We start from the raw sequence: 26,486 nt of genomic DNA, 5'->3' as shown, positions 1-26,486 counted from the left end.
AGCTCCCAGCACAAACTGATATGTGGTATTATTATATAGAGGAGAGGGGATTGTAGAGATATATGAGGGGTAATAATAACACAGCTCCCAGCACACACTGATATGTGGTATTATTATATAGAGGAGGGGATTGTAATGATATATGAGGTGTAATAACACAGCTCCCAGCACACACTGCTATGTGGTATTATTATATAGAGGAGAGGGGATTGTAGTGATATATGAGGTGTAATAACACAGCTCCCAGCACACACTGATATGTGGTTTATTATATAAAGGAGAGGGGATTGTAGTGATATATGAGGTGTAATAACACAGCTCCCAGCACACACTGATATGTGGTATTATTATATAGAGGAGAGGGGATTGTAGTGATATATGAGGGGTAATAACACAGCTCCCAGCACACACTGATACAGTATGTGGTATTATTATGTAGAGGAGAGGGGATTGTAGTGATATATGAGGCATACTTACCGACTCTTAGGTTTTCCTCTCCGGGAGTTGCCTGGAGAGGAGATGCAGGTGTGCGACGATGTAGGTGGGCCAGACTATCGCGCCATTAAGCCCCGCCCCTCACGTTAAAATGCTGGAAAATCAACATCATTTGACAAGGAGACGGGGCCAAATGATGCGATTCTCATAGAATCACGTCATTAGGACACCCCCTACTCAGGGGCCCACCGATCCCCAACAAACTTCTCTACATTCTGCCCACTTCACTAGGAAGTAGCGGCGCATGCACAGCGCCTTCTCGTGGTAATTTTTCTGAAAAATACAGTTAAAAGATGGTGGTGGGGATCCGCAGGGAACGGGGGTTTTAATGAATCTCTGTGATATTATTCACAATGCGAATTGTCAAAAATATCACACTACAATCTGCATTTTAAATGCGGATTGTAGTAAATAGGCCCCTTAATAATCCCATACAGCAGTCCGATAAATAAATTACCCACGCCAAATTTGCCTAACAATCTTCCCTTGCAAATACAAAATAAAAGTACTAATTCACTTTATTTAAACACTTACATCCATTGTCTTCCCCTTCAAAAAATCAAATGGAAATATTATTTCCTGCCAAATACTGTTAGTAGATTACAGTAGCCTCATTAATAATGTATATAATTTATATACTGCGTTTTGAAATCAAAGCAAAAAAATAGCTACTTGGCTATATAACAGCACATTCCTCTACTTGGCTATATAACAGCACATTCCTCTACTTGACTATATAACAGCACATTCCTCTACTTGGCTATATAACAGCACATTCCTCTACTTGGCTATATAACAGCACATTCCTCTACTTGGCTATATAACAGCACATTCCTCTACTTGGCTATATAACAGCACATTCCTCTACTTGGCTATATAACAGCACATTCCTCTACTTGGCTATATAACAGCACATTCCTCTACTTGGCTATATAACAGCACATTCCTCTACTTGACTATATAACAGCACATTCCTCTACTTGGCTATATAACAGCACATTCCTCTACTTGACTATATAACAGCACATTCCTCTACTTGACTATATAACAGCACATTCCTCTACTTGGCTATATAACAGCACATTCCTCTACTTGGCTATATAACAGCACATTCCTCTACTTGGCTATATAACAGCACATTCCTCTACTTGGCTATATAACAGCACATTCCTCTACTTGGCTATATAACAGCACATTCCTCTACTTGGCTATATAACAGCACATTCCTCTACTTGGCTATATAACAGCACATTCCTCTACTTGGCTATATAACAGCACATTCCTCTACTTGGCTATATAACAGCACATTCCTCTACTTGGCTATATAACAGCACATTCCTCTACTTGGCTATATAACAGCACATTCCTCTACTTGGCTATATAACAGCACATTCCTCTACTTGGCTATATAACAGCACATTCCTCTACTTGGCTATATAACAGCACATTCCTCTACTTGGCTATATAACAGCACATTCCTCTACTTGGCTATATAACAGCACATTCCTCTACTTGGCTATATAACAGCACATTCCTCTACTTGGCTATATAACAGCACGTTCCTCTACTTGGCTATATAACAGCACATTCCTCTACTTGGCTATATAACAGCACATTCCTCTACTTGGCTATATAACATCACATTCCTCTACTTGGCTATATAACAGCACATTCCTCTACTTGGCTATATAACAGCACATTCCTCTACTTGGCTATATAACAGCACATTCCTCTACTTGGCTATATAACAGCACATTCCTCTACTTGGCTATATAACAGCACATTCCTCTACTTGGCTATATAACAGCACATTCCTCTACTTGACTATATAACAGCACATTCCTCTACTTGGCTATATAACAGCACATTCCTCTACTTGGCTATATAACAGCACATTCCTCTACTTGGCTATATAACAGCACATTCCTCTACTTGGCTATATAACAGCACATTCCTCTACTTGGCTATATAACAGCACATTCCTCTACTTGGCTATATAACAGCACATTCCTCTACTTGGCTATATAACAGCACATTCCTAAGGTCAAAATGACAAAACAACAGCTCAGGTGAAATATTAGATTTATTACAGGTATTATATAAAGATGACAGATTAACCCAATCCAATGATTGCGTCATTTAGCCTCGTCCCTCCTCACGGGCCCGCCAATCACAGGCTTTTCCTTTACAGAGGGTGGGGCCTAATGACGGCAACAGTCTGGCCCCGCCCCTAGAAGCTGAGAGCAGAAGCTCCTCTCTGGCTGGTCCTGGACAGGATTCCTCTAAAGTTGGTAAGTATGGCCCAATATCCACACAGCATCACTTAAGCCGGGTATACACTTAATGATATGCTCCATGAGCGATATCGTTAGTGTTTTCCCTTAACTCCCGGCTCAACGACTACATGCATACACACTGAACGATATCGTTAATGATCCCTGAACATGCAGTTCCTGAGGATATCGTAAGGTTGAACTGCAAGTTCAGGCGATGAAAGATATTGTTAAAGATTTGTGAGAGTGCGCATCGTTAACGATATTGGGCATACACACTGGACGATATGGACGATAACAATATCGCTATCGTCCATATCGTTCACTTTTATGGTGTAGTGTGTATGAGCCTTTAGACTGGTGGGAATTAGATCAGTAATGGGCACAGGGCAGACACACAGCACAGACAGCTATTAGCATTAGGCGTATATACACATATTACTTTCTACAAGATACATGCAGTGATCACATACCTCACATCATTTCCCATTGGAAAATGGGGATAATGAGGAAAATTGGGAAAATGTATACATTGATTATAATGCAGTACACAGGGACATACATATGACATACAGGGGGGGGTGACTCAGAATTGGTAGAAAAAACAGCATCAGGCCCAAACTGCGCTTAGCCTATAACACGCACACTACTAAGTCAGAGTTGCCTACCTTTGCAGATCTCTTCCCGGAAGAAGCCCGGGTAAGAGAAGCAGGAGGGGGGTGATGAGGGCGGGCCTGACGATTTGCGTCATTAAGCCCTGCCCCCTCATGGTAAAATTGCCGCAATAGGCTAGAATTTGCATAGGGGCGGGGCCAAATGACATGATTCATGTAGAATCATGTTTTAAGCCCCGCCCCTACACGGAGACCCGCGATCGCCGTGGGTATTCTCATTCTGCCCACTTCACTAGGAAGTGGGCAGAATGCAGGAGAAATGCCTACCCTTCCGGGGGTGCGGGGGGTTACCCGAAAAATCGGGAGCCTCCCGCGAAAACCGGGAGGGTAGGCATGTATGTACTAAGTACCTCCAAGTTTGGTTCAGCCATCGATGGTGTCAAACATGGACCATCTATCAGAGTTACACAGTTGATGCCACCCCTAACAATAAAAACAATCTGAGAAAATGGAACACCGGGTAACACAATATATAGAGCAACACAGGAGATCAGCTATAGCTCCACCCACTGCTTCATCCTATTGGCTGCATCTTGAACCAGACAAGTTTCTCTCCCTGTGTTAGTCCCTGGGCAGATTTCCTACATCATGGTGATTCCTCCCTGGTCCTGACTCCACCAGATATAGTTATAGGACCTCTCCTTACTAATAATGCACCATGTAGGGGCTCAGTAAGGGCGGCAGTGTAGGTGTGTAAGTGTCTGATAGGGTCACACAGAGAATAAAAGGACAGCTGTCCTGCCTCATAAGCCAGGTATATCCTCACTCTGTCATAGGGGATATTGGGCCTGATTCAGACCCACTCGCGAGCGGCTGTCCGCTCGCAAGTGGGTCGATGGTCTGCACTGAGCATGCGCACGACGGAGGGAGCTCCGTCGTGCGCATGCGCCAGACACGACGAGCGAAGGACTTTCCTTCGCTCGTTGTGTCCGATCAAAGAGGGTGTGCTGTCAATGTTGATTGACAGCACGCCCCCTTTGGTGGGCGTGCCGGGGGCGTGCCTCCCTGACGGGGGCGTTCCCACGGGAACGCCTCCCGTCAGAAGCCGGCCCACTGACATCACTAGTGATGTCAGTGGGAGTGATTTTGGCTCTGATAGAGCCAAAATCACTCCGGAGCTTGCGGTTGAAAACCTCAACCGCAGGCTCCGGCTCGCAATTTCGATGGTCGCGATGGTCACGACCATCGCGGCCATCAAAATGCACGCTCGTATAGCCTGTGGGTTGTGACCCACAGCTATACGAGCGTCCAGGAGGACGCTCCATGAAAATGGAGCCCGGCCCTCATTCAGAGCGTGCGCTCTGCTCAGAGCGTACGGCTCTGAATGAGGGCCATTGTCAGGTAACTGGATCACTGTACTGTCATGTATCACTGAGTACTGATTATTACACCTACGCACACACCAGGTCTTGTTATTAATACCAATGACTGACTGAGCTCCTCTCCTGTCTATACTGGGATAACACATCCCCACCCTCCACCCCACTGATTTACTGACATCCACTTCCCAGTAATGTCGCCCTGAGGAGAATCTCCTGGTGCTTATTACCTGAATACACTGAAATCTCTCTGGTGTTACTGGGCGATTCTGGTTTATATCTGATCATGATGCAGTTTTCCTGTCACCTGATATCTGTATATTATTACCAGCTGTGGTTACATCCAGTAATAGGTCTGTAGCTTCCTGCACATAGATCCCTGTATTTATACCTGTTGTTATATCAGATTCTGTATTACCAGCTGTGGTTACATCCAGTAATAGATCTGTAGCTTCCTGCACATAGATCCCTGTATTTATACCTGTTATTATATCAGATAATGTGTGTAATGTCCCTGAGATGAGACCCACATCCAGATCTCCTGCACCACGGACCTGGTTATCATGTCTCTCTGTGTCCTCAGTATCACACAAGTCACCTGTGTCTGGCTCCTGTAAGACAGTCACTGGGTCACACATGTTACACAGCTCCTCAATGTGACGCATCTTCCTGGACAGCTCGTCCTTCTTTATTTCCAGCTGCTGGATCAGATCAGAGACTGAGAGTGAAACGCGCTGTTCCTGCCTGGAGATCTCACTCAGGACTCTCTTCTCCAGGTCTTCCAGCTGTCTCCTGATGTCTCTAAACAGGGCAGTGACTGTCTTTGTTACACCAGCTACTTTTCCCTGTTCTTCTCTCCTGCGCTCCTGCAGACTCTGGACTCTTTTCTCAGTCTCCTCTCTCTTTGTGCTCAGTTTCTGCAGATCATTTCTCAGCTTTTTCTTCTTCGTCTCAGAGGCCTCATCCAGTGACTTCATCTGATGTCCTCGGTGTTCCCCAATCAGACAGCAGGACACACAGATACAGGCAGTGTCCTCAGTGCAGTAATACTCCAGGATCTTCTTATGGACGGAGCATTTCCTGTTCCCCAGGGAAGTGGTGGGATCAGATAAGACGTGTTCTGCTGACTTGCTGTGTACTCTTACGTTATTATCACATAGAGAAGCCTCACAATGCAGACAGGATTTAGCAGCAGGTACAGAAGAGTGAATACAGTAAGTGCAGAAGATCCCAGTCTCCTCCTGATCTGGCCGAGTAGACAGGAAACTCCCCACTATGTTACACAGAGGAATGTTCAGTATCAGTGCAGGACGCTCCTGACACTCTGCTCTGCATTCAGGACAGCTATAAACTCCAGACCCCTCCTGTGTATCCAGCACACGATCAATACAGACCCGGCAGAAGTTGTGGCCACATCTCAGGGTTACAGGATCTGTATGAATGCTCAGGCAGATGGAACAGTCCAGCTCCTGTCTTAGATCAGCAGACGCCATCGCTGGCAGCAGGAGAGAGAAATGAAAGTGACAGTCTCTGACACTCAGATACCAGTAAGGTCACATTCTGCACACAGGGCGAGGCTGAGCTTGGTAGTCACATTATATCTGTGCTCAGTGCGTGATGTCTGCTGGAACGGACAGTCAGAGGGTGATATCCAATTAGCAGCTGTAAATTACCGCTACTAATGGATCCCCAGGGAGTTATCTAATTACTCCCGAAGTCCGGCCCGCTGCTGGCACTTTTTGGGATTTTTTTTTCGGCACCTGTGCTGTGTTTTCACCGGCACAATGATGAAAACACATAGGTCCGTGAACTTATCATGGATCCAATGTGTTTTCGGCCGAATTATCCTATTTGTTCACCAGAACATATACGATAGGGAAAAAAAAAATCGTTGAAAAACAGGGATTATCTGCGAATTATCCTCGCTTTTTTCGCCACAGAAATATATCGGGAAAATATATTGGGGCTAATTGGATACCGGTCAGAAATGCAGTTCCAGCACTTGTTTGCCTCATAGTCCTCAGTCTTTGCAATCGCATGAACCTTTTGTGGATCCTAGGGATGCTTCGTTTAAAAAATTTGGGGTCCTACTACCTTGTTCATGTGGAGTTGTACATAGTGCCTGATTCAGAGCCGGTCGCTAGATGCGGACGCTCGCACCCAGCGTTTTCAAATTCAGCAAAGTGACGGCATGGCAGGCGATCGCACAGCAAGGCATGCCCACTATGTCTTAGCGAGCGATCACTTTGTGTATGTAGATGCCCATTAGCGTGTCTTGAGATGCCCACTAGCGCACGTCATCTCCAGGAAGTGTCTGTTAACATTGGTACATCGAGGACCAGCAGAAGCGATCGCAGCGCTTGTGGTAGACTCTACCCTCCTGCAAGCAGTTCAGTGTAAAATACAACCAAGTGACGTGTACTGTGACGCATCTTTGCTAATCATGCACACCCACAAAACTCCGTTATGACGGCCAGACACGCTTGCGTTCGCTGCACCACTCCCCCGTTCACAAGCACCTTCCCCAGTTACCACCCACAAACGGCACTATCTGTCACTCAAAGTAGCGGCCAGTCTATATGCTACGAGCGCACGAATCCCCATTGCAGAGACTGGCTTGCGCACGCGCATTGCGAATTATACGCATGCGCAGATGGGCGACTATCGGTTAGAGTTTCCGCTGCTTAGCGAGCAGGTCTGAATCAGGCCCATAGTCTTCCGGTCATCATCCCTAGTGGTTAGGTTGTTGTACTGCAGCACCCCCAAAGGTGGTATTACTGTGATTGTATGTGCTTGTGTGTGGGGGGGGGATATTACTTGACCAACATTATCTAAAATTATGAAATAGTGGCTGACGTGAGGTGAAAGGTATAGAATTGACGATATTAAAATTTAACCTCTATATACCCCTGCCTATACCTTCTAAAATCCTTCCTATAAACCTCTAAGGATGACGCTAATTTGCGTACGCAATCATACAGTAAATAGAGACTCCAGACTTAGAACATATGGTTCCAAAGCACAAAGTATTATTCAAGTAAAAGTACAGTCAGTTACACGCTTTGTTCCAGACACAATTAGACGCAAAGGAAATATACAGACCCAAGCACAGTATACATACGAAGAGCTTCCGGACCCGGTGATAGGTATCAGCAAGAGACCCCTCGTCATTCAACATTCAGCAAGAAGACAAGAACCCAGCGTTTGAGCACACATTTTATACCCCCCCAGAATAGAACGGACAATAGAGGAGTTTGTTGCTGATGTCATTGGTTCCCAGGGGAGAAGCATCTGTTACAGAGCATTTAACAGGCTGGTTCAAATAGACTCTCCCTGCCTCTAACAGATGGGGGTCTTCCCTTCCCACCCCCAATGCTGCATCCTAACAGTTGTTCCTAAAATATACATTTTGTTGCTTGTAGTCTCTGCGGTCCATAAGTTGCGAATGCATGATGCGATCTCCACACTGATAGTACCGGAATTCTGTTGAAAGAGTACGCATCAATACGAACCCAAACACTGCTTTCTTATCATGTACAGAACCTAAGTTATCAAATATCTTTATTTCACAGCATTTAAACTAACTGAACCAACTTAAATCATATACTTTAAAACTTACTAAACCTTATGTGTGAATATGTAATGTATGAGTATTCGGGGTTTGATATAAAGACGCTAGCTAACTTGGGGCAGATGCATGCGCATAAAGCTAATAATACAGCGGTTTCATACAAAGTCCTATGCATTCGCTAATATGCGACTAGTTAACAGCATAATTGTGCGTATTAATGTGTGTATGAGAAATGATGAAAGATGCAATCGCATGTTGCTAATAGTAATATCGCCACATGTACTAAAGGGTAAGTTTATCTAAAATGGCGCTTAGGTGGCCATTCACAAAATGGCGTCTTGCGATCTCATTTCCAAAATGGAGTCTTGCGGCCTGTCGCCAAATGGCATCGCTGCATTTTAATTTTAAACTGATCTGTTCTCAGCCAATTATCCAGCTTCGACAGTCCACCCTTTGATAGCAAACAACCTGCTATCACAATCTGTTGTTGGAATTTTAACTTAGGCTTACATTTACATATTATTTAGTGTTATTATGGGATGGCACAAGGTGGTTCTTACTTCATCAATAATGTGTCTCTGAGTGGGGACATAAAACTACTATTATACGCACACCGCGGATCTTGGAAGATCATGTAAAAGGTGTGGGGATGCACCAGTCTTATAAAAGCAGTCTTGAAGGGGAATTGAGACTTGACATTACCTGGGTGTTTTAAAAATAACATTTCAATAATATATTCTATGCATGTCTAAATATATAATACATTAAATGATGGTACTTCCTAGCTCAGGGTTGTAATGCAGTTCTGTATTTACCTCGGTATTCATACTGGCTACCATCATTATTTAAATCTTTCGTTTCACTCTATTTTTACATTTTCCACACTTCAACACAATAGGAGCACACCGGACGCATATGCCAATTATTATGATGACAATTAGTATAAGGATCAAGAATTTGCCTATGCTGGCGATCACTTCCTGGACCCATTCCCCTAGACCTGAGAACCATTTCACTGGGTTCAGCCATGACACCCATCCTTCTATCTTTTCCCCTACTTCAGCCACTGAAGCGTTATGGTTCTTACGAAATTCCCATTTTAGCTGCAGAATCTCATCCATCTTCCGGTCTATCACCTCCTTAGGGTCGCTGGTATCATTGGTGACATAAGTGCAACATTTTATACCAAATTGGGTGGCTAATATTACGCAATACCCTCCAGTAACAGCAGTTAAATAATTCAACACTAGCCTGTGTTGCACCAGTCCTTTCTTGTACGCTTGCAATTCTCTCCCTGTGTACCTGAATGTGTCATCGTACATCTCGGTGATATTATCTATCAATTTAGCAAGTTTCTGAATATATCTAAAATGTAATGTACCCCGAGCAATTCTGGTGGGATCCAGTGCCACTAAAACTTGAAAGCCAGTTGTCTCACTAATTAATTGAGCGGCTTTATGCATGTCACCAGGTATCATGTTTCTGTTGCCTCTGTGTTCATATTGCGTGTGAAGATATGGTGATGGTGTGTTTTTATGTATACCAAGCATTTCAACATGTGTGAGGGTCATAACTTCTGGGACTACTCTACCCAGGTAACACAAACCTTCGGAACTCGGGGAGAGCCATTTATATGCCTTTCTTCCACATATAAAATATACATTATCGGGGGAGAACATAAGGAATGGTATACATCATTATCATTAAACACATTTCCCTTGCAAACAATCCTATCTCAGGCTCTTCCATCTGGTATATGCAAGTTTCTGGTTGTATTATTTTAGCACAATAACCATCTGGTACCTTACCAATAATTTCTTTGGGGGAACTCGGTACCTAAAATGTTTCCCACTTGATTTAATTGAGCGTAACAGATCATAGTTTATGGACTCATTATCAGCTCTTTGTGTGAAGGTCATCGTCTGATTATTCCCCGTCACTTCCCAACTTCCGGGTTTATTGGGGTTGGTTATGTTTAAACACAAAAGTGATCTATCTACTTGAAATTGATAGAGTTTGAAATTAGGTGGTTTGGATGAGAGAAATTTTCCATCCAAGGTTTTCCCTTTTTGCAATTCTAAAATTTCCGTGGTATTTAGCGGAAATGGCACCAACGCTACGTTATGCTGTCCCTGTGGCACATGTAAACACACCCAGCAATCAGTTTGATTTAACACTTTGCCTACCATGCTATGATAATCCTCTAGAGCAGGGGTCTTCAAACTTGGCCCTCCAGCTGCTGTGGAACTACACATCCCAGCATGCACTGCCACCTTTTTGATATAACAGCATGCTAAAACTATGTGCAGTACATGCTGGGATGTGTAGTTCCACAGCATCTGGAGGGCCAAGTTTGAAGACCCCTGCTCTAGAGGATACCCACCCCAGTACGGATTATATTTAGGTTGGCACCGTTGGATACAGTTCTCATCAACTAGGGACCCACAAAGCTCACAAATACAGGAATCTTCAGACGATAAACCTCCACACCTTCCCCGAGGACCCGGAATGACAGCTCTCTTATCAATAACAGTACTAAGATTGGTCAGACACTGCCCTGATTGGCATTGCACTCCTCCTGTCTCCACTCCATCAGCACTGCCATCAGCTCCCGTTTCCTCAATCGGTCCCCCATCACAGACACTGGATATCCCCGAACTGAACAGGATGGTGAACACTCTAAGAGAATATGAAAATGAACACAGCAGGCCCGTCCATTGTAACAACAACCTTACATGATCATTGTTTATTTTTTTATGCTGGCAGGAAAACTGCAGGAAATAAAATATATTGCAATGATAAAACCAGGGCCGGCTGATGCCTTTAGGCAATTCTATAGTCCGTATTGCGAGACAAGGAAATGTCTAATAGCCCGGGAGATGTAGGCATTGGTGCCTGTTTTTTTTTTTTTGTAAGGCCAAAATAATTTAGGTTGGTTTTGCCTCTTAAATTATTATCACTTTTAAAAATTTTTTGGTGACTCGCCAGAATAACGGCGATGTCTGCAGCTCGCAGGCTATTACACTTCCCCCTATGTGAACTTGAAACATTTAAAGGCCCATACAGATGCGCAAATGCAGGAGTAAATGTAATAGGCTGCGCCTCAGGCATCGACTTGGTTTTGCCTTTTAAATGACTGCTACTTTAAAACATCGGGTAATCCCGCACGGAACTCACGGAATCGGTATGATTTACCGCCGGCCATGCGACAGTGGCTGCCCGACATGGGTGACAATCCCGATCGTCCCTAAGGTACGTATTGACTAACCTAATTCCCTCCCCTAACCCTCCTTAGGGGTGCCTAACCCTAACCTCCCCCCCAGTGCCTAACCCTAATCCCCCCTCTAAGTGCCTAAACCTAACACCCCCTTCCCCACTGCCTAAACCTAAGTCCCCCGGGGGGTGCCTAACCCTAAGTCCCCCCCGGGGGTGCCTAACCCTAAGCCCCCCTTCCCCTAGCCTAACCCTAACCTCCCAGGGGGGGTGCCTATCCCTAAGCCCCCTATACACGCTCGGCACCCCTTTGATCAGGATGGCGGGCGTCGGTCTCCTGGCGTATGTCTAATGACAGGCGTCGGGATTTCAATGCCTGTCTTTAGACCCTTGCCGGGATTAGACAGTCGGGAAGCCGGCAGTCGGGATTACGTCCGTCGGCTTCCCGACTGCCACCCGAACTCACAGACGCCAGCAATCTAATATACCATCCCGCATCGTGATTGGTGCAAAATACCCATCTGAATCAGGCGTCCCGTCTCGCAAACAAGCATGGAAGTCGCCCTACACGCCTATGTCACTCCCAATAGACTGAACTGTTGCGTGTGATCACACGGCCATCGCCCAGTTGCCGTTCAGAAACGCTCATTTCACGGAGTCACAGAGGGATCATCCCGTCCGCTCTTTCTATCTCGGACCCTGTGCCTATGTCTGGTGCGGCGTATGTGCAGTCTGCGATTTCTCTCTATGGCGCATGCGCAGGGGATCCGTCCGCATTCACACTTGCGTCTGACTTAGAATTTGGCCCTATATAATAATGAGCAATATGAGTGGACAGTAGGGATCTTTATAATCTGGCTGGATATGTGGAACTGATATTAGAAGCAATACTGTAATTGGGCATTGGAGGCGCTATAACATCTGGGTGACAATTCGAGGCAATATGCATGAAAGTTGTTTAATTATACAATATATAACAGTTGATGTCCAATAGAATGTGGGTGGATGTCATCGCATGTCCATAACAATAAACGGGGGGAAAGTACAGGGCAGTACAGCACTTTTTTATGGTGTGGCTATGCCCTTATGGTGATGTCAACGCTCCCCCTGTGTGCATGACTAAGTCCCCATTGTGACATTCCTGCCATGGTGAAGTCAAGTGGACAATGTGATGGCATGGCACCAGGATTGCATCATTGTGGCTCTGCCCCTGCTATACAACGTGAAATGCGTAAAACCACCCATACGCCGACTTTGCCAGTGACGAAGGAGACCTTCCAGGAGACTTGCCTACCTTTCCGGGTGTCTGGGAGAGCCATCTGAGATTCGGGAGTATCCCGTACATTGGGTGAGAGTAGGCCAGTGTGCACTGTGATACCACCTGTCCCTATAATGTTGGGAGGGGGCCAGTGCTGCCATCAGTACCATGTTTACAGTTAGTTATGTGACTTGTAGTTCCTGTTAGAATCATGGGATATAGGGCCTGATCGAGCGCTCGCCCTGAATCAGGGCCACCGCTTTTTTTTTTTACCCTGCCTTCTGGCCGCTCACTAAGCTGTGGGTGACCACCCACAGCTTTAGCGGGCGGCCAGATGATGGTCGCGACCATCGCAACCATCGGGCTTGCGACGAGACCCTTGTGGTAGGGTCTCATCTGCCGCAAGCCCCAGTGAGCTTCAGGCTCTAATAGAGCCGGAAGCTCACTACTGACATCACTGGTGATGTCAGTAGGGCCGCCCAAAAACGGCAGATGTTCCTTCAGGAACGCCTCCGTTTGTCCAAATGCCTACAAAACGGGGCGAGCTGTCGATCAACATCGACAGCCACCCCGTTTGTAGCAAGCCCCGGAGCGGGAGAATTTCTCTCTCGCTGCGGTTCTTGCGCACGCCGCACGTGTGCAATGCACAACCATCAACCCGCTTGCGAGCGCATAGCAATCCCAACCCTGCCCCCTATCCACTATTAATGCCCACTTTTGTTCAGAATTCCAACCTTTTGAGGTCCGCAAACAGGGATTGTCTTGTCAAAAACCAGAACGATTGCAATGTATGGTAAATGCGTATGATAAATGCGGGCGGTGTGGACAGGATTTATAATGAATGCTGCTGTTACTGTACACACAGCCTGTCTGTGTCTGGACAGTGTTATTAATAAACACTAAGGTCACATTTACCAGGTGAACTACCATTAATTACAGATGCAAATACAAAATAAAATTACTAATTCACTTTATAAATACTCACATCCATCGTCTTCCCCTTCAAAAAAATCAAATGGGAATATTCTTTCCTGCCAAATACAGTTAGTAAATAACAGTAGTCACATTAATAATCAGGGGCGTTCCTATAATGGGTCCAGGGGGCTCACACCGTACCTCCTGCACCCATATTTTTAACACTTAAAACTCCACCACAGGAGTCCCACATTGTCGCCATATCAGCGCTGTCAAAATCACCTGGAAAATGGCTGCCGCTGCCATATTCCCGGGGTTGTGCGCTTGCGCAGTGGGGAAAATAGTGGGAAAATGGCAGCAGCGCCATTTTCCCGGTGGCCTGCGCATGTGCTGTAGACTCTGGGCACACTAGAGCCTACCGGTGCGGCGCTGCACTGAAAGAGAGAGATGGGGCTCCGGACAGAGACTGCACACGGCCCCCCTCCTCTCTTGAAACGCCCCTGTTAATAATGTATATTCTGCGTTTTATATACAAAACCAGAAAATAGCTACTTGCCTATATAAAAGCACCAACAAAATGTATTTGTGTCAAAATGACAAAACACCAGCACAGGTGAAATATTAGATTTATTACAGGTATTATATAAAGATGACAGATCAGCCCAATCCCTTCACAGCATCACTTAGACTGGTGGGAATTAGATCAGTAATGGGCACAGGGCAGACACACAGCACAGACAGCTATTAGCATTAGGCGTATATATATATATATATATATATATATATATACATATTACTGTCTACAGGTACATGCGGTGATCACATACCCCACAACATTTCCCATTGGAAAATGGAGATAATGAGGAAAATGCGGATAATTTATGCAATGATTATAATACAGAACACAGGGACATACATATAACATACAGGGGGTGACGCAGAGTTTGATGAAAAACGAATCTACTAAGCATCAGGCCCAATCTGTGCTCAGCCTATAACAAGCACGCTACTAAGTACCTCCCAAGTGACCCAGTGTTGGTTCAGCCATCTATGGTTTCCTCTTGTTGGTTAAAAACCATCGACCATCTATCAAGGTTAACCAGTTGATGGCAGTGGCGGATCTAGACTTTACTTTTAGGGGGGGCAGTTTAAGAACAATACTGACTCCCCCCCTGGATCCCCCTACAATAATACTATGTTCCACAAGCAGGCTCCTCCCCCCACATCATCAATATGATCTACAAGCACACATATGCACCAGACCCCCCTCCCACTTTAATATGCTCCACAAGCAAGCTCCTCCCAGCCCCACATGTGCACCTGATCCACTGACTGAACCCTAATGATACGCTCCACATTGCACAGCAACAAAGAATCTGCATTTAACAGCAGACCACCGTTCCGTCACAGCCCAGTCAGCTCCACTGCTCAAGATGGCGCCCGCCTCGATGGATCTTCAGCATCACTCTTGTCTTCAGTGCGCATGCGCAGGTGACAGACTCTCTGAGTGTCTGCTTGCAGAGAGTCTGTCACATGCACATCCATACCTCCCAACATTTAAAGTTGTGAAGGACAGGTCGCGCGTCCGAAGAGGGGGCGTGGCTTAAGGGAAAAGGGGGGGATGTTACGGAAAACGGGCCGGAGCGTCGCGGCCTCCCCCGTTTTCGTCACTTTGGGGCGTGCCCAGCACTCTCCGAGACGCTGCGCATGCACATGGCATCTGTTCTCCTCCTGCAAGTTGTGCTCTCCCAACTCCCCCCCCACCACGGGACACTGCGGCCCACGGACGGGACAGCCCCAGAATAACAGGACTGGCCCGCTGGAAGCGGGACCGTTGGGAGTTATGCACATCACGCTGGTGCTGGGTGGCCTCCTGCACTGCTGATGACAGGCAGCCCCGGTTGAGCCTGTGCGTGATGGATCTGTGTAAATAAGTGGGCAGGGTTTTCAGGAATTGGGGCTATGTGTATGTGGAGCGATCGCCCCCCCCCCTCCCCTGGATTCGCCACTGGTTGATGCCACCCCTAACAATAAGACAAATCTGAGAAAATGGGACCTGGTAACACAATATATAGAGCAACACAGGAGATCAGCTGTAGCTCCACCCACTGCTTCATCCTATTGGCTGCATCTTGAACCAGACAGATTTCCCTCCTGTGCTAGTCCCTGGCGGGCTTTCTTACATCTTGGTGATTCCTCCCAGGTCCTGGCACGCCCTGAAATTTTTATAGAACCTCCCCGTACCAATAATGCAGCATGAAGGGGCTCAGTGAAGGCGGCATTGACTGTGTGTAAGTGTCTGATGGGGTCACACAGAGAATAAAAGGACAACTCTCCTGCCTCATAATCCAGGTATATCCTCACTCTGTCATAGGGGATATTGGGCCTGATTCAGAGCCGTTCGCTATTTGCGGTCGTTCGTTCAAAAACAAGGGGTGGCTATTCAAATGATCAGTTCGCAAATTGCAGTCTGTTCACACCTCTAAGTCTGAATGAGCGAGCAAAACATACGCTCGTTTATTTGTTAAAAACGCCCCCTGGCCGCACGCACCATACGTCATGTCCGCTATTTATTAGATTAATCGAGTACATCGACCAGCGTATGAACTGCTCGCTATTCTTGTGGTTGGTTTTTGCTACCACAAACTTGCGAGCAGTTCTGGCTATAAAATAACCCAGTGACGTGGTCAATGACGCTGCTGTATTAATTATGCACACCCATAAAACGCCCGTTTTGACCTTTAAGCACGCCTGCGTTCGGATCTCCACTCCCCATTTTCAAGCACCTTCCCCTGTTACCACCCACATACGCCTCATTCTGTCACTCAAAATAGCAGGCATTCGCTATATTGCGAGCACATGAATTTCGGCCGCACTGACTGGTTCGCGCATGCGTATAACGATCCGTACGCATGCGCAGATGTGCGAACATCGCTCGGAACGAGCGTACTGCCGCTAGCGAGTGGCTCTGAATGAGGGCCATTGTCAGGTAACCGGATCACTATACTGTCATGTCTCACTGAGTACTGATTATTATTACAACCACGTACACACCAGGACTTGTTATTATCTCCAAAGTGTGACTGACGTCCTCTCCTGTCTATACTGGGATAACACATCCCCACCCTCCATTTCACTGATTTACTGACATCCACTTCCCAGTAATGTCGCCCTGAGGAGAATCCACTGGTGCTTATTACCTGATTACACTGAAATCTCTCTGGTGTTACTGGGCAATTCTGGTTTATATCTGACCATGATAAAGTTTTCCTGTTACCTGATATCTGTATATCATTACCAGCTGTGGTTACATCCAGTAATAGGTCTGTAGCTTTCTGCACATAGATCCCTGTATTTATACCTGTTACTATATCAGATAATGTGTGTAATGTCCCTGTGATGAGACCCACATCCAGATCTCCTGCACCATGGACCTGGTTATCATGTCTCTCTGTGTCCTCAGTATCACACAAGTCACCTGTGTCTGGTTTCTGTAAGACAGTCACTGGGTCACACATGTTACACAGCTCCTCAATGTGATGCATCTTTCTGGACAGCTCGTCCTTCTTTATTTCCAGCTACTGGATCAGATCAGAGACTGAGAGTGAAACGCGCTGTTCCTGCCTGGAGATCTCACTCAGGACTCTCTTCTCCAGGTCTTCCAGCTGTCTCCTGATGTCTCTAAACAGGGCAGTGACTGTCTCTGTTACATCTGCTGCTTTTCCCTGATCCTCTCTCCTGCAGACTCTGGACTCTTTTCTCAGTCTGCTCTCTCTTTGTGCTCAGTTTCTGTAGGACATTTCTCAGCTTCTCCTTCTTCTTCTCAGAGGCCTCATCCAGTGACTCCATCTGATGTCCTCTGTGTTCCTCAATCAGACAGCAGGACACACAGATACAGGCAGCATCCTCATTGCAGTAATATCTGAAAAGCTCCTTCTGGGCGGAGCATTTCCTGTTCCCCAGGGAAGTGGTGGGATCAGATAAGACGTGTTCTGCTGACTTGCTGTGTACTCTCAGGTGATTATCACACAGAGAAGCCTCACAATGCAGACAGGATTTAGCAGCAGGTACAGGGGAGTGAATGCAGTAAGTGCAGAAGATCCCAGTCTCCTCCTGATCTGGCCGAGTAGACAGGAAACTCCCCACTATGTTACACAGAGGAATGTTCCGTATTAGTGCAGGACGCTCCTGACACTCTGCTCTGCATTCAGGACAGCTATAAACTCCAGACCCCTCCTGTGTATCCAGCACTCGATCAATACAGACCTGGCAGAAGTTGTGGCCACATCTCAGGGTTACAGGCAGGGGCGTAACTAGAACTTTTTGGGCCCCATAGCAACATTTTTAAGGGCCCCCCCTAACTTAGGTCTTACACAATAACCACAGTAGTTCCCCTAAAACATTAAATGCCCACTGTAATGGTGCCCCTTATGCAATGCCCACTGTAATGGTGCCCCTTACGCAGTGCCCCCAGTAGTGAGCCCCCTGTAGTTGCCCCCAGTAATGAGCCCCCAGTAGTGAGACCCCAGTAACTGCCCCAGTAGTGAGCCCCCTGTAGTGACCCCCTGTAGCTGCCCCCAGTAGTTTCCCCCAGTAGTGAGCCCCCTGTAGTTGCCCCCAGTAGTGAGCCCCCAGTAGCGACCCCCTGTAGCTGCCCCCAGTAGTGAGACCCCAGTAGTGACCCCCTGAAGCTTCCCCCAATAGTGAGCCCCCTGTAGTAAGACCCCTGTAATGCCCCCAGTAGTGAGCCCCCAGTAGTGAGCCCCTGTAGCTGCCCCCTGCAGTGAGCCCTCTGTAATGCCCCCAGTAGTGAGATCCCAGTAACTTCCCCCCACGCGCGCGGGCGCGTGCGCACACACAAAACAAACAAAAAAAAAACTTACCTTATCCCCGCTCCTGTGAAGCCGCCGACCGCCCCGTCGCCCGCTCCTCGGCACTATGAGAGTGACGTCATGACGTCACTGCCATAGTGCACTGCGGGACCCGGAAGACGGAGCTCATTCCTGAGCTCCGTCCCCGGCGTCCGCTCCTCGGCACTATGGGAGTGACGTCATGACGTCACTCCCATAGTGCATTGCGGGACCCGGAAGACGGAGTGAGCTCCGTCCTCCGGCTGCCGCCGGGGGTTTGAGTGGGAGTCGGGCGTCCGCTGGTGACACAATCTCAGCGGGCACCCGGCATATGGAAAGTGCAGGGGGTGCGATCGCTGGGCCGGCGGGCCCCTTAAGCCGCCGGGCCCCATAGCAACCGCACCCCCTGCACCCTCCATAGTTACGCCACTGGTTACAGGGTCTGTATAAATGCTCAGGCAGATGGGACAGTCCAGCTCCTGTCTCAGATCAGCAGACGCCATCGTTAGCAGCAGGTGAGAGAAATGAAAGTGAACTCTGACCCTCAGATACCACATTCTGCACACAGGGCGAGGCTGGGCTTGGTAGTCACATATTTGTGTAGATAATGGAATGGAGTGGGCTGGTGTGGGTGCTTCTGGGATCAAAGCAGGCCTAATGGAATGACCGTATCCCTTAGTTTGTACTCACCCAAGGATTAATAGATATGCAAAGAATGATGTCATAAATTAAAGGCGCTAATCCCAATGAACCGGAAACAGGAGTATAGTTATGATAACTAGGTTTTATACGTGGATGTCACATAAAGATACAAACGTAATACAACGCAAAACAGGATTCAAACAATCAATCGGATCCAATACCGAGGTAGATACATCAAAAACATAAAGACGTTCAATGAAGTAAAGTCCCCAATACATATGTCCATTATTGTTTGTCAACTTTTACTTCATTGCACATCTTTATGTTTTTGATGTATTTTTTATGTGGGAGAGAATGTGTGCTGTTGTTTTTGTTACTGTCAGGGCCAGTCAAAGGTTTGATTTTTTGTGGGAGCAATGTGGTGGTTTTTTTTGTTTCTGTGGGGGCCAGCCAATGTTATTTTGTTCCTGTGGGGGCCAATGTATGTGCATTTTGTTCCTGTGGGGGCCAATGTATGTGTGTAACACAAATAATAATACTTGATAACAGATGGTGATGATGGTGGGAAATCTGCCACTGGCCCCTATGCACCCAAACCTTGCTCCAATCTGTACAGAAGCTCTGCACCATTCAAGTCCCACGAATCGGGACGGTGCCACCAAAATCGTGACATTTGGGAGGTGCGTGTCTGAGCTGTCGTAATGAAACGTGTCCACTACACAGCATTCCACAATATGACTGGCTCACCACCTCGTCTGGGGATGAAACATTTCCTCCACAACCCTTTTTCTATATCTAGAACAGATCGGACCCCTGCGTCCAGGTGCAGATTGTTGCCACCAAGGATACTGTAGCCCCACTCCACCTGCTATCGTCTTCAAAGCACGCCATCGGACAAACCTGCCCCGTGCTTCATCTGCATTATATAATGAAATGCAAGAACCATGGCCCTCATTCAGAGCCACTCGCTAGCGGCAGTACGCTCGTTCCGAGCGATGTTCGCACATCTGCGCATGCGTACGGTTTTTAGTACGCATGCGCGAACCAGTCAGTGCGGCCGAAAATCGTTGGTACGCAATATAGCGAGGGCCTGCTATTTTGAGTGACAGAATGAGGCGTATGTGGGTGGTAACAGGGGAAGGTGCTTGAAAACGGGGAGTGGAGATCCGAACGCAGGCGTGCTTAAAGGTCAAAACGGGCGTTTTAAGGGAGTGCATATTTAATACAGCAGCGTCATTGACCACGTCACTTGGTTTTTTTTAACTCAGAACTGCTCGCAAAATAGCGGTTGAAAACACCAACCACAAGAATAGCGAGCAGTTCATACGCTGTACGATGTACTCGATTAATCTAATAAATAGCGGACATGACGTATGGTGCGTGCGGCCAGGGGGCGTTTTTATCAAAAAAACGAGCGTATGTTTTGCTCGCTCGTTCAGACTTAGAGGTGGGAACAGACTGCAATTTGCGAACGGATCATTTGAATAGCCACCCCTTGTTTTTGAACGAACGACCACAAATAGCGAACGGCTCTGAATCAGGCCCCATCTTTGTACTATAAGTAACGTTACATGATCATTGTTTATATTTTATGCTGGCAGATGCACTGCAGGAAATAAAATATATTGCAATGATAAAACCAGGGGTGGCTGATGCCCCAATCAATCCTATAGTCCTGGTCGCAAGAAAATTTAATATAGCCGGGGAGATGTAGGTATTGGCGTCCATTTTTTTTTTTTTTTTTTGTAAAGCGACAATAATTTTGGTTGGTTTTGCCTTTTAAATTATTGTCACTTTAAAAAAATTTGGGAGACTCGCCAGAATCGCGGCGATGCCTGTATCTCGCAGGCTATTACATTTCCCCCGTGTGATCTTGAAACATTAAAAGTCCTGTACAGATGCGCAAATGCAGGAGTAAATGTAATAGGCTGCGATGAGTCCCATGCCAGACTGCCCGATGTTTTAAAGTGTCAGCCATTTAAAAGGCATGGGGCAGTCTCGCTCGGAGCTCGCCGTTGCCTGTAGTCCGCAGCCTGTTACATTTACCCCAAAGGCTGGTCTAATGCACCATCCCGCACCGTGCTGGGTGCAAGATATCGTTCCACTACGCAACCAAGCATGGAAGTCCGCCTATACACCCATGTCCCACCAGATTGAACTGTTGCGTGCGCTCACACGGCCAATGCCCAGCCACAGGGAGATCATTCCATCCGCTCTTTATATCTCGGACCCTGTACTTATGCCTGGTGCGTTGCCTGTGCAGTCTGCTATTCCTCACTATGGCGCATGCACACGGGATCCGTCTGCATTCTCACTTGCGTCTGACTTATAATTTGGCGCTATATAATAATGAACAATATGGCTGGACAATAGGGATCTTTATAATCTGGCTGGATATTTGGAACTGATATTAGAAGTAAGTAAGTGGGCATTGGAGGCGCTGTAATATTAGGGTGGAATTTGTGTTGTATGCATGAAAGTTGTTTAACTATACAATATACGCAATCCCGACCGCCAGCTTCCCGACTGTCTAATCCCGGCAAGGTACAAATGACAGGCGTCAGGATCCTGACTCCTGTCATTTTACCTACACCGGGAGCCCGACACCCAGTTTACCGATCAAAGATAAGCTTGGCACAGACAGCCACAGGAGGGGAGGGTTACGTTTAGGGTCCCGGGGGGGGACTTAGGGTTAGGCAGCCCCCCGGGAGGGTTAGGTTTAGGCTAGGGTAAGGGGGGGGCTAGGATTAGGCACCCCCGTGGGGGGGGGTTAGGGTTAGGCACCCCCCCGGGAGACTTAGGTTTAGGCTGCGGGGAAGGGGGGTTAGGTTTAGGCACTTACAGGATGGGTTAGGCACCCCTAAGGGAGGGTTAGGGAGGGGAGGTTATGTTAGTAATAGTTTAAATACTTACCTTTCGGGATCTTCACTGCGTCGGGATTTGAAACCCTTTGTAGAATATGCCACACAGAAGAGTGCCAAAATCATAATGTACCTCATAATACTGCCGCAAATTCATATTATGCCACAAAGATTTGACACAAATTCATTATATGGCACTCAGCCGTGAATTCTGCCATTGTTTTATTTTTTTGTGGACTCAGTGGCGCCCTCCAGTGACCGGAGCCCTTAGGCGGCTGCCTAATGGTAGCACAGGCCCTGCTCTTACCTCCTCCTTCACAACCGTCCCCCCAGCAGCCTCAGTCTCACAGAGCTGACTTTATGAGAGGAGACTCTCATCTCCATGTGTACTTAGGGCCTGATTCAGAGCTGAACGCTCTGACCAGAGCGCTCGCTCTGAATCAGGGCCCTCCTCCATGAAAATGGAGCGTCCTCCTGGACGCTCGTATAGCTGTGGGTCACCACCCACAGCATATACGAGCGTCCAAAAAGATGGTCGCGATGGTCTTGACCATCGCGACCATCGGACTTGCGACGGAGACCCTGCGGTAGGGTCTCCCTGCCACAAGCCCTGGAGTGATTTTGGCTCTATCAGAGCCAAAATCACTCCCACTGACATCACTAGTGATGTCAGTGGGGCTGGCTCCAGACGGCAGGCGTTCCCATGGGAACGCCTCCGTCTGGCAGGCACGCCCCCGGCACGCCCACCAAAGGGAGCGTGCTGTCACTCACCATCGACAGCACTCCCACTTTGGTGCGAGACCCGGAGCGACACCGTGGCTCTCGCCGTCCGGGTCTCGCGCATGCACACGATGGAGCTCCCTCCGTCGTGCGCATGCGCAGTGGGGAACATCGACCCGCTGGCGGGCGTACTGTCGCTTGCGAGTGGGTCTGAATGACCCCCTTGGTGCCTGGTCCCTGCCTGGCAGGCATCCATGGATGAAAAAACAGTGGCACCGCTCCACCATCATATAAAATCTGGCGCTGTCCGCAAGCCAATCGAGAACCGTAGCTGCGGCAGCTCCTGCTTGGCTGCCGTCTGCGAGCTCCAAATGGATCGCAGACAGCACCAGATTTGAAATGACAGTGGTTCGGTGCCGCTGTCTCTCCTCTCTCCAAGTCTGCATCCATGGATGATTGTCGGTGCACCGGCTGTAATTAGTAATCAGATTATCCGGCGCGCAGCAGTGCTTGAAGTGCCGGTATAACATACAGTTGTGTGCCGGCACACTTCGAGCACTGATATAGGGCGGGATGTACTAAGCATCATATCCGCAATGTGGTTCATCCCGCCTTTCATCGGGTACATACCGCAGTTGATTACCGCGGTTTGTACCTAGAAATGTGATGTACTGTACATCGCAAAGGACAGCTCTCCCATAAAACACGGATAGATGGGCTTCCGGATTTTACACCCTGAAGTCCCTCTGGTGTCCTTCTGAGCAGGCGAAGTTGCGCTGGAGTTGCTGTCAAGGCGCGCCGCAGGGGGGGAGCTCTCAGGGGAAGCATCCCGATAAAAGGCCCATAGGCTTCTATTGGGTAATGCCTCCTAAAGATGAAGAAGCTTAGTACACATGGAAAAACTGTGTTTTGATTAAAAAAAAAACAAAAAAAACAGAAAATAGCTACTTGGCTTTATAAAAGCACATACAAAATGTATTCCTGAGGACAAAATGACAAAACAGCAGCACAGGTGAAATATTAGATTTATTACAGGTATTATATAAAGATGACAGATCAGCCCAATCCCTTCACAGCATCACTTATAGACTGGTGGGAATTAGATAGGGCAGACACACAGCATAGACGGCTATTAGCATTAGGTGTCTACACATATTACTTTCTACAAGATACATGCGGTGATCACATACCTCACATCATTTCCCATTGGAAAATGGGGATACTGAGGAAAATGGGAATAATTTATGCTGAGGGCTGCCATGATTATAATACAGAACACAGGGGCATTGGCCCTGATTCAGAGCCGGACGCTCTGACCAGAGCGCTCGCTCTGAATCAGGGCCCACCTCCAGTAATATGGAGCGTCCTCCTGGACGCTCGTATAGCTGTGGGTCACCACCCACAGCATATACGAGCGTGCAGGATGATGGTCGCGATGGTCCTTCGCTCGTCGAGTCTCGCGCATGCGCGCGACGGAGCTCCCTCCGTCGTGCGCATGCGCAGTGCAGACTATTGACCCACTTGCGAGCGGACAGCTGCTCGCGAGTGGGTCTGAATGAGGCCCATACATATGACATACAGAGGGTGACCCAGAGTTGGTTGAAAAAACTGCTCATCTCAGCATCAGGCCCAAACTGTGCCCAGCCTATAACAAGCACGCTACTAAGTACCTCCCAAGTGACCCAGTTTTGGTTCAGCCATCGATGGTTTCCTCTCAATGGTTAAAAACCATCGACCATCTATCAGTGTTAACTAGTTGATGCCACCCCTAACAATAAGACAAATCTGGGAAAATGGGACACCTGGTAACACAATATATAGAGCAACACAGGAAATCAGCTGTAGCTCCACCCACTGCTTCATCCTATTGGCTGCATCTTGAACCAGACAAGTTTCTCTCCCTGTGCAGCTGTGCTAGTCCCTGGGCAGATTTCCTACATCATGGTGATTCGTCCCAGCTCCTGGCATGCCCTGAAATCTTTATATAACCTTCCCGTACCAATAATGCAGCTTGAAGGGGCTCAGTGAGGGCGGCAGTGTAGGTGTGTAAGTGTCTGATGGGGTCACACAGAGAATAAAAGGACAGCTGTCCTGCCTCATAATCCAGGTATATCCTCACTCTGTCATAGGGGATATTGTCAGGTAACTGGATCTCTGTACTGTCATGTATCACTGAGTACTGATTATTACACCTACGCACACACCAGGACTTGTTATTTTTACCAATGTATGACTGACCTCCTGTCCTGTCTATACTGGGATAACACATCCCCACCCTCCATATCACTGATTTACTAATATCCACTTCCCAGTAATGTCGCCCTGAGGAGAATCCCCTGGTGCTTATTACCTGATTATACTGAAATCTCTCTGGTGTTACTGGGCGATTCTGGTTTATATCTGACCATGATAAAGTTTTCCTGTCATCTGATATCTGTATATAATTACCAGCTGTGGTTACATCCAGTAATAGGTCTGTAGCTTCCTGCACATAGATCCCTGTATTTATACCTGTTACTATATCAGATAATGTGTATAATGTCCCTGAGATGAGACCCACATCCAGATCTCCTGCACCATGGACCTGGTTATCATGTCTCTCTGTGTCCTCAGTATCATACAAGTCACCTGTGTCTGGTTCCTGTAAGACAGTCACTGGGTCACACATGTTACACAGCTCCTCAATGTGACGCATCTTCCTGGACAGCTCGTCCTTCTTTATTTCCAGCTGCTGGATCAGATCAGAGACTGAGAGTGAAACGCGCTGTTCCTGCCTGGAGATCTCACTCAGGACTCTCTTCTCCAGGTCCTCCAGCTGTCTCCTGATGTCTCTAAACAGGGCAGTGACTGTCTCTGTTACATCAGCTGCTTTCCCCTGATCTTCTCTCCTGCGCTCCTGCAGACTCTGGACTCTTTTCTCAGTCTCCGCTCTCTTTGTGGTCAGTTTCTGCAGAACATTTCTCAGCTTCTCCTTCTTCTTCTCAGAGGCCTCATCCAGCATCTGGACTTTATGTCCCAAATGTTTCCCAGCCAAACTGCAGGACACACAGATACAGGCAGCATCCTCAGTGCAGTAATATCTGAAGACCTCCTTATGGACAGAGCATTTCCTGTTCCCCAGGGAAGTGGTGGGATCAGATAAGACGTGTTCTGCTGACTTGCTGTGTACTCTCAGGTGATTATCACACAGAGAAGCCTCACACAGCAGACAGGATTTAGCAGCAGGTACAGGAGAGTGAATACAGTAAGTGCAGAAGATCCCAGTCTCCTCCTGATCTGGCTGAGCACACAATAATCTCCCCACTATGTTACACAGAGTTATGTTCCTCTGCAGTGCAGGACGCTCCTGACACTCTGCTCTGCATTCAGGACAAGTATAAACTCCAGACCCCTCCTGTGTATCCAGCACACGATCAATACAGACCCGGCAGAAGTTGTGCCCACATCTCAGGGCTACAGGATCTGTATAAATGCTCAGGCAGATGGAACAGTCCAGCTCCTGTCTCAGATCAGCAGACGCCATCGCTGGCAGCAGGAGAGAGAAATGAAAGTATCTGACTATGAAACCAGTAGGATCACATTCAGCACACAGGGCGAGGCTGTGCTTGGTATTCACATTATATCTGTGTCTTTCATTGATCGCAGTCATCGGAACCTTTTTTTTAATTTGAGCTTATTTAGGAAGCTGTTTTAAT

At 47.3% G+C, this 26,486-nt stretch overlaps 2 protein-coding genes and 1 pseudogene across 3 annotated transcripts in view; 1 reads left to right on the top strand and 2 right to left on the bottom strand.

Moving 5' to 3' along the window:
• Nucleotides 1-26,486, top strand: part of TMEM178B (transmembrane protein 178B) — a 408,058-nt gene that overhangs the window by 47,938 nt on the left and 333,634 nt on the right. The window lies entirely within an intron of this gene.
• Nucleotides 3,726-6,254, bottom strand: LOC148504603 (E3 ubiquitin/ISG15 ligase TRIM25-like; annotated as a pseudogene).
• LOC148504602 (E3 ubiquitin-protein ligase TRIM11-like) lies at nt 23,840-26,329 on the bottom strand. Of its 2 annotated transcripts, XM_088448798.1 has the most exons (2): nt 26,082-26,314; nt 23,840-25,952 (listed from the first exon to the last, which is right to left on the bottom strand). In XM_088448798.1, exons 1-2 carry the CDS (start codon nt 26,312-26,314, stop codon nt 24,731-24,733), a joined length of 1,455 nt encoding a protein of 484 aa, XP_088304924.1. In that variant the 3' UTR covers nt 23,840-24,730. The 2 variants fall into 2 exon arrangements, with proteins under 2 accessions (XP_088304924.1, XP_088304925.1); XM_088448799.1 differs by having other exon boundaries at nt 23,840-26,329.

This window comes from Taudactylus pleione, unplaced genomic scaffold (assembly GCF_031769625.1).
Source record: "Taudactylus pleione unplaced genomic scaffold, aTauple2 ptg000465l, whole genome shotgun sequence".
Taxonomy (NCBI): Eukaryota; Metazoa; Chordata; class Amphibia; order Anura; family Myobatrachidae; genus Taudactylus; species Taudactylus pleione.
This window is presented reverse-complemented; position numbering and strand designations above follow the sequence as displayed.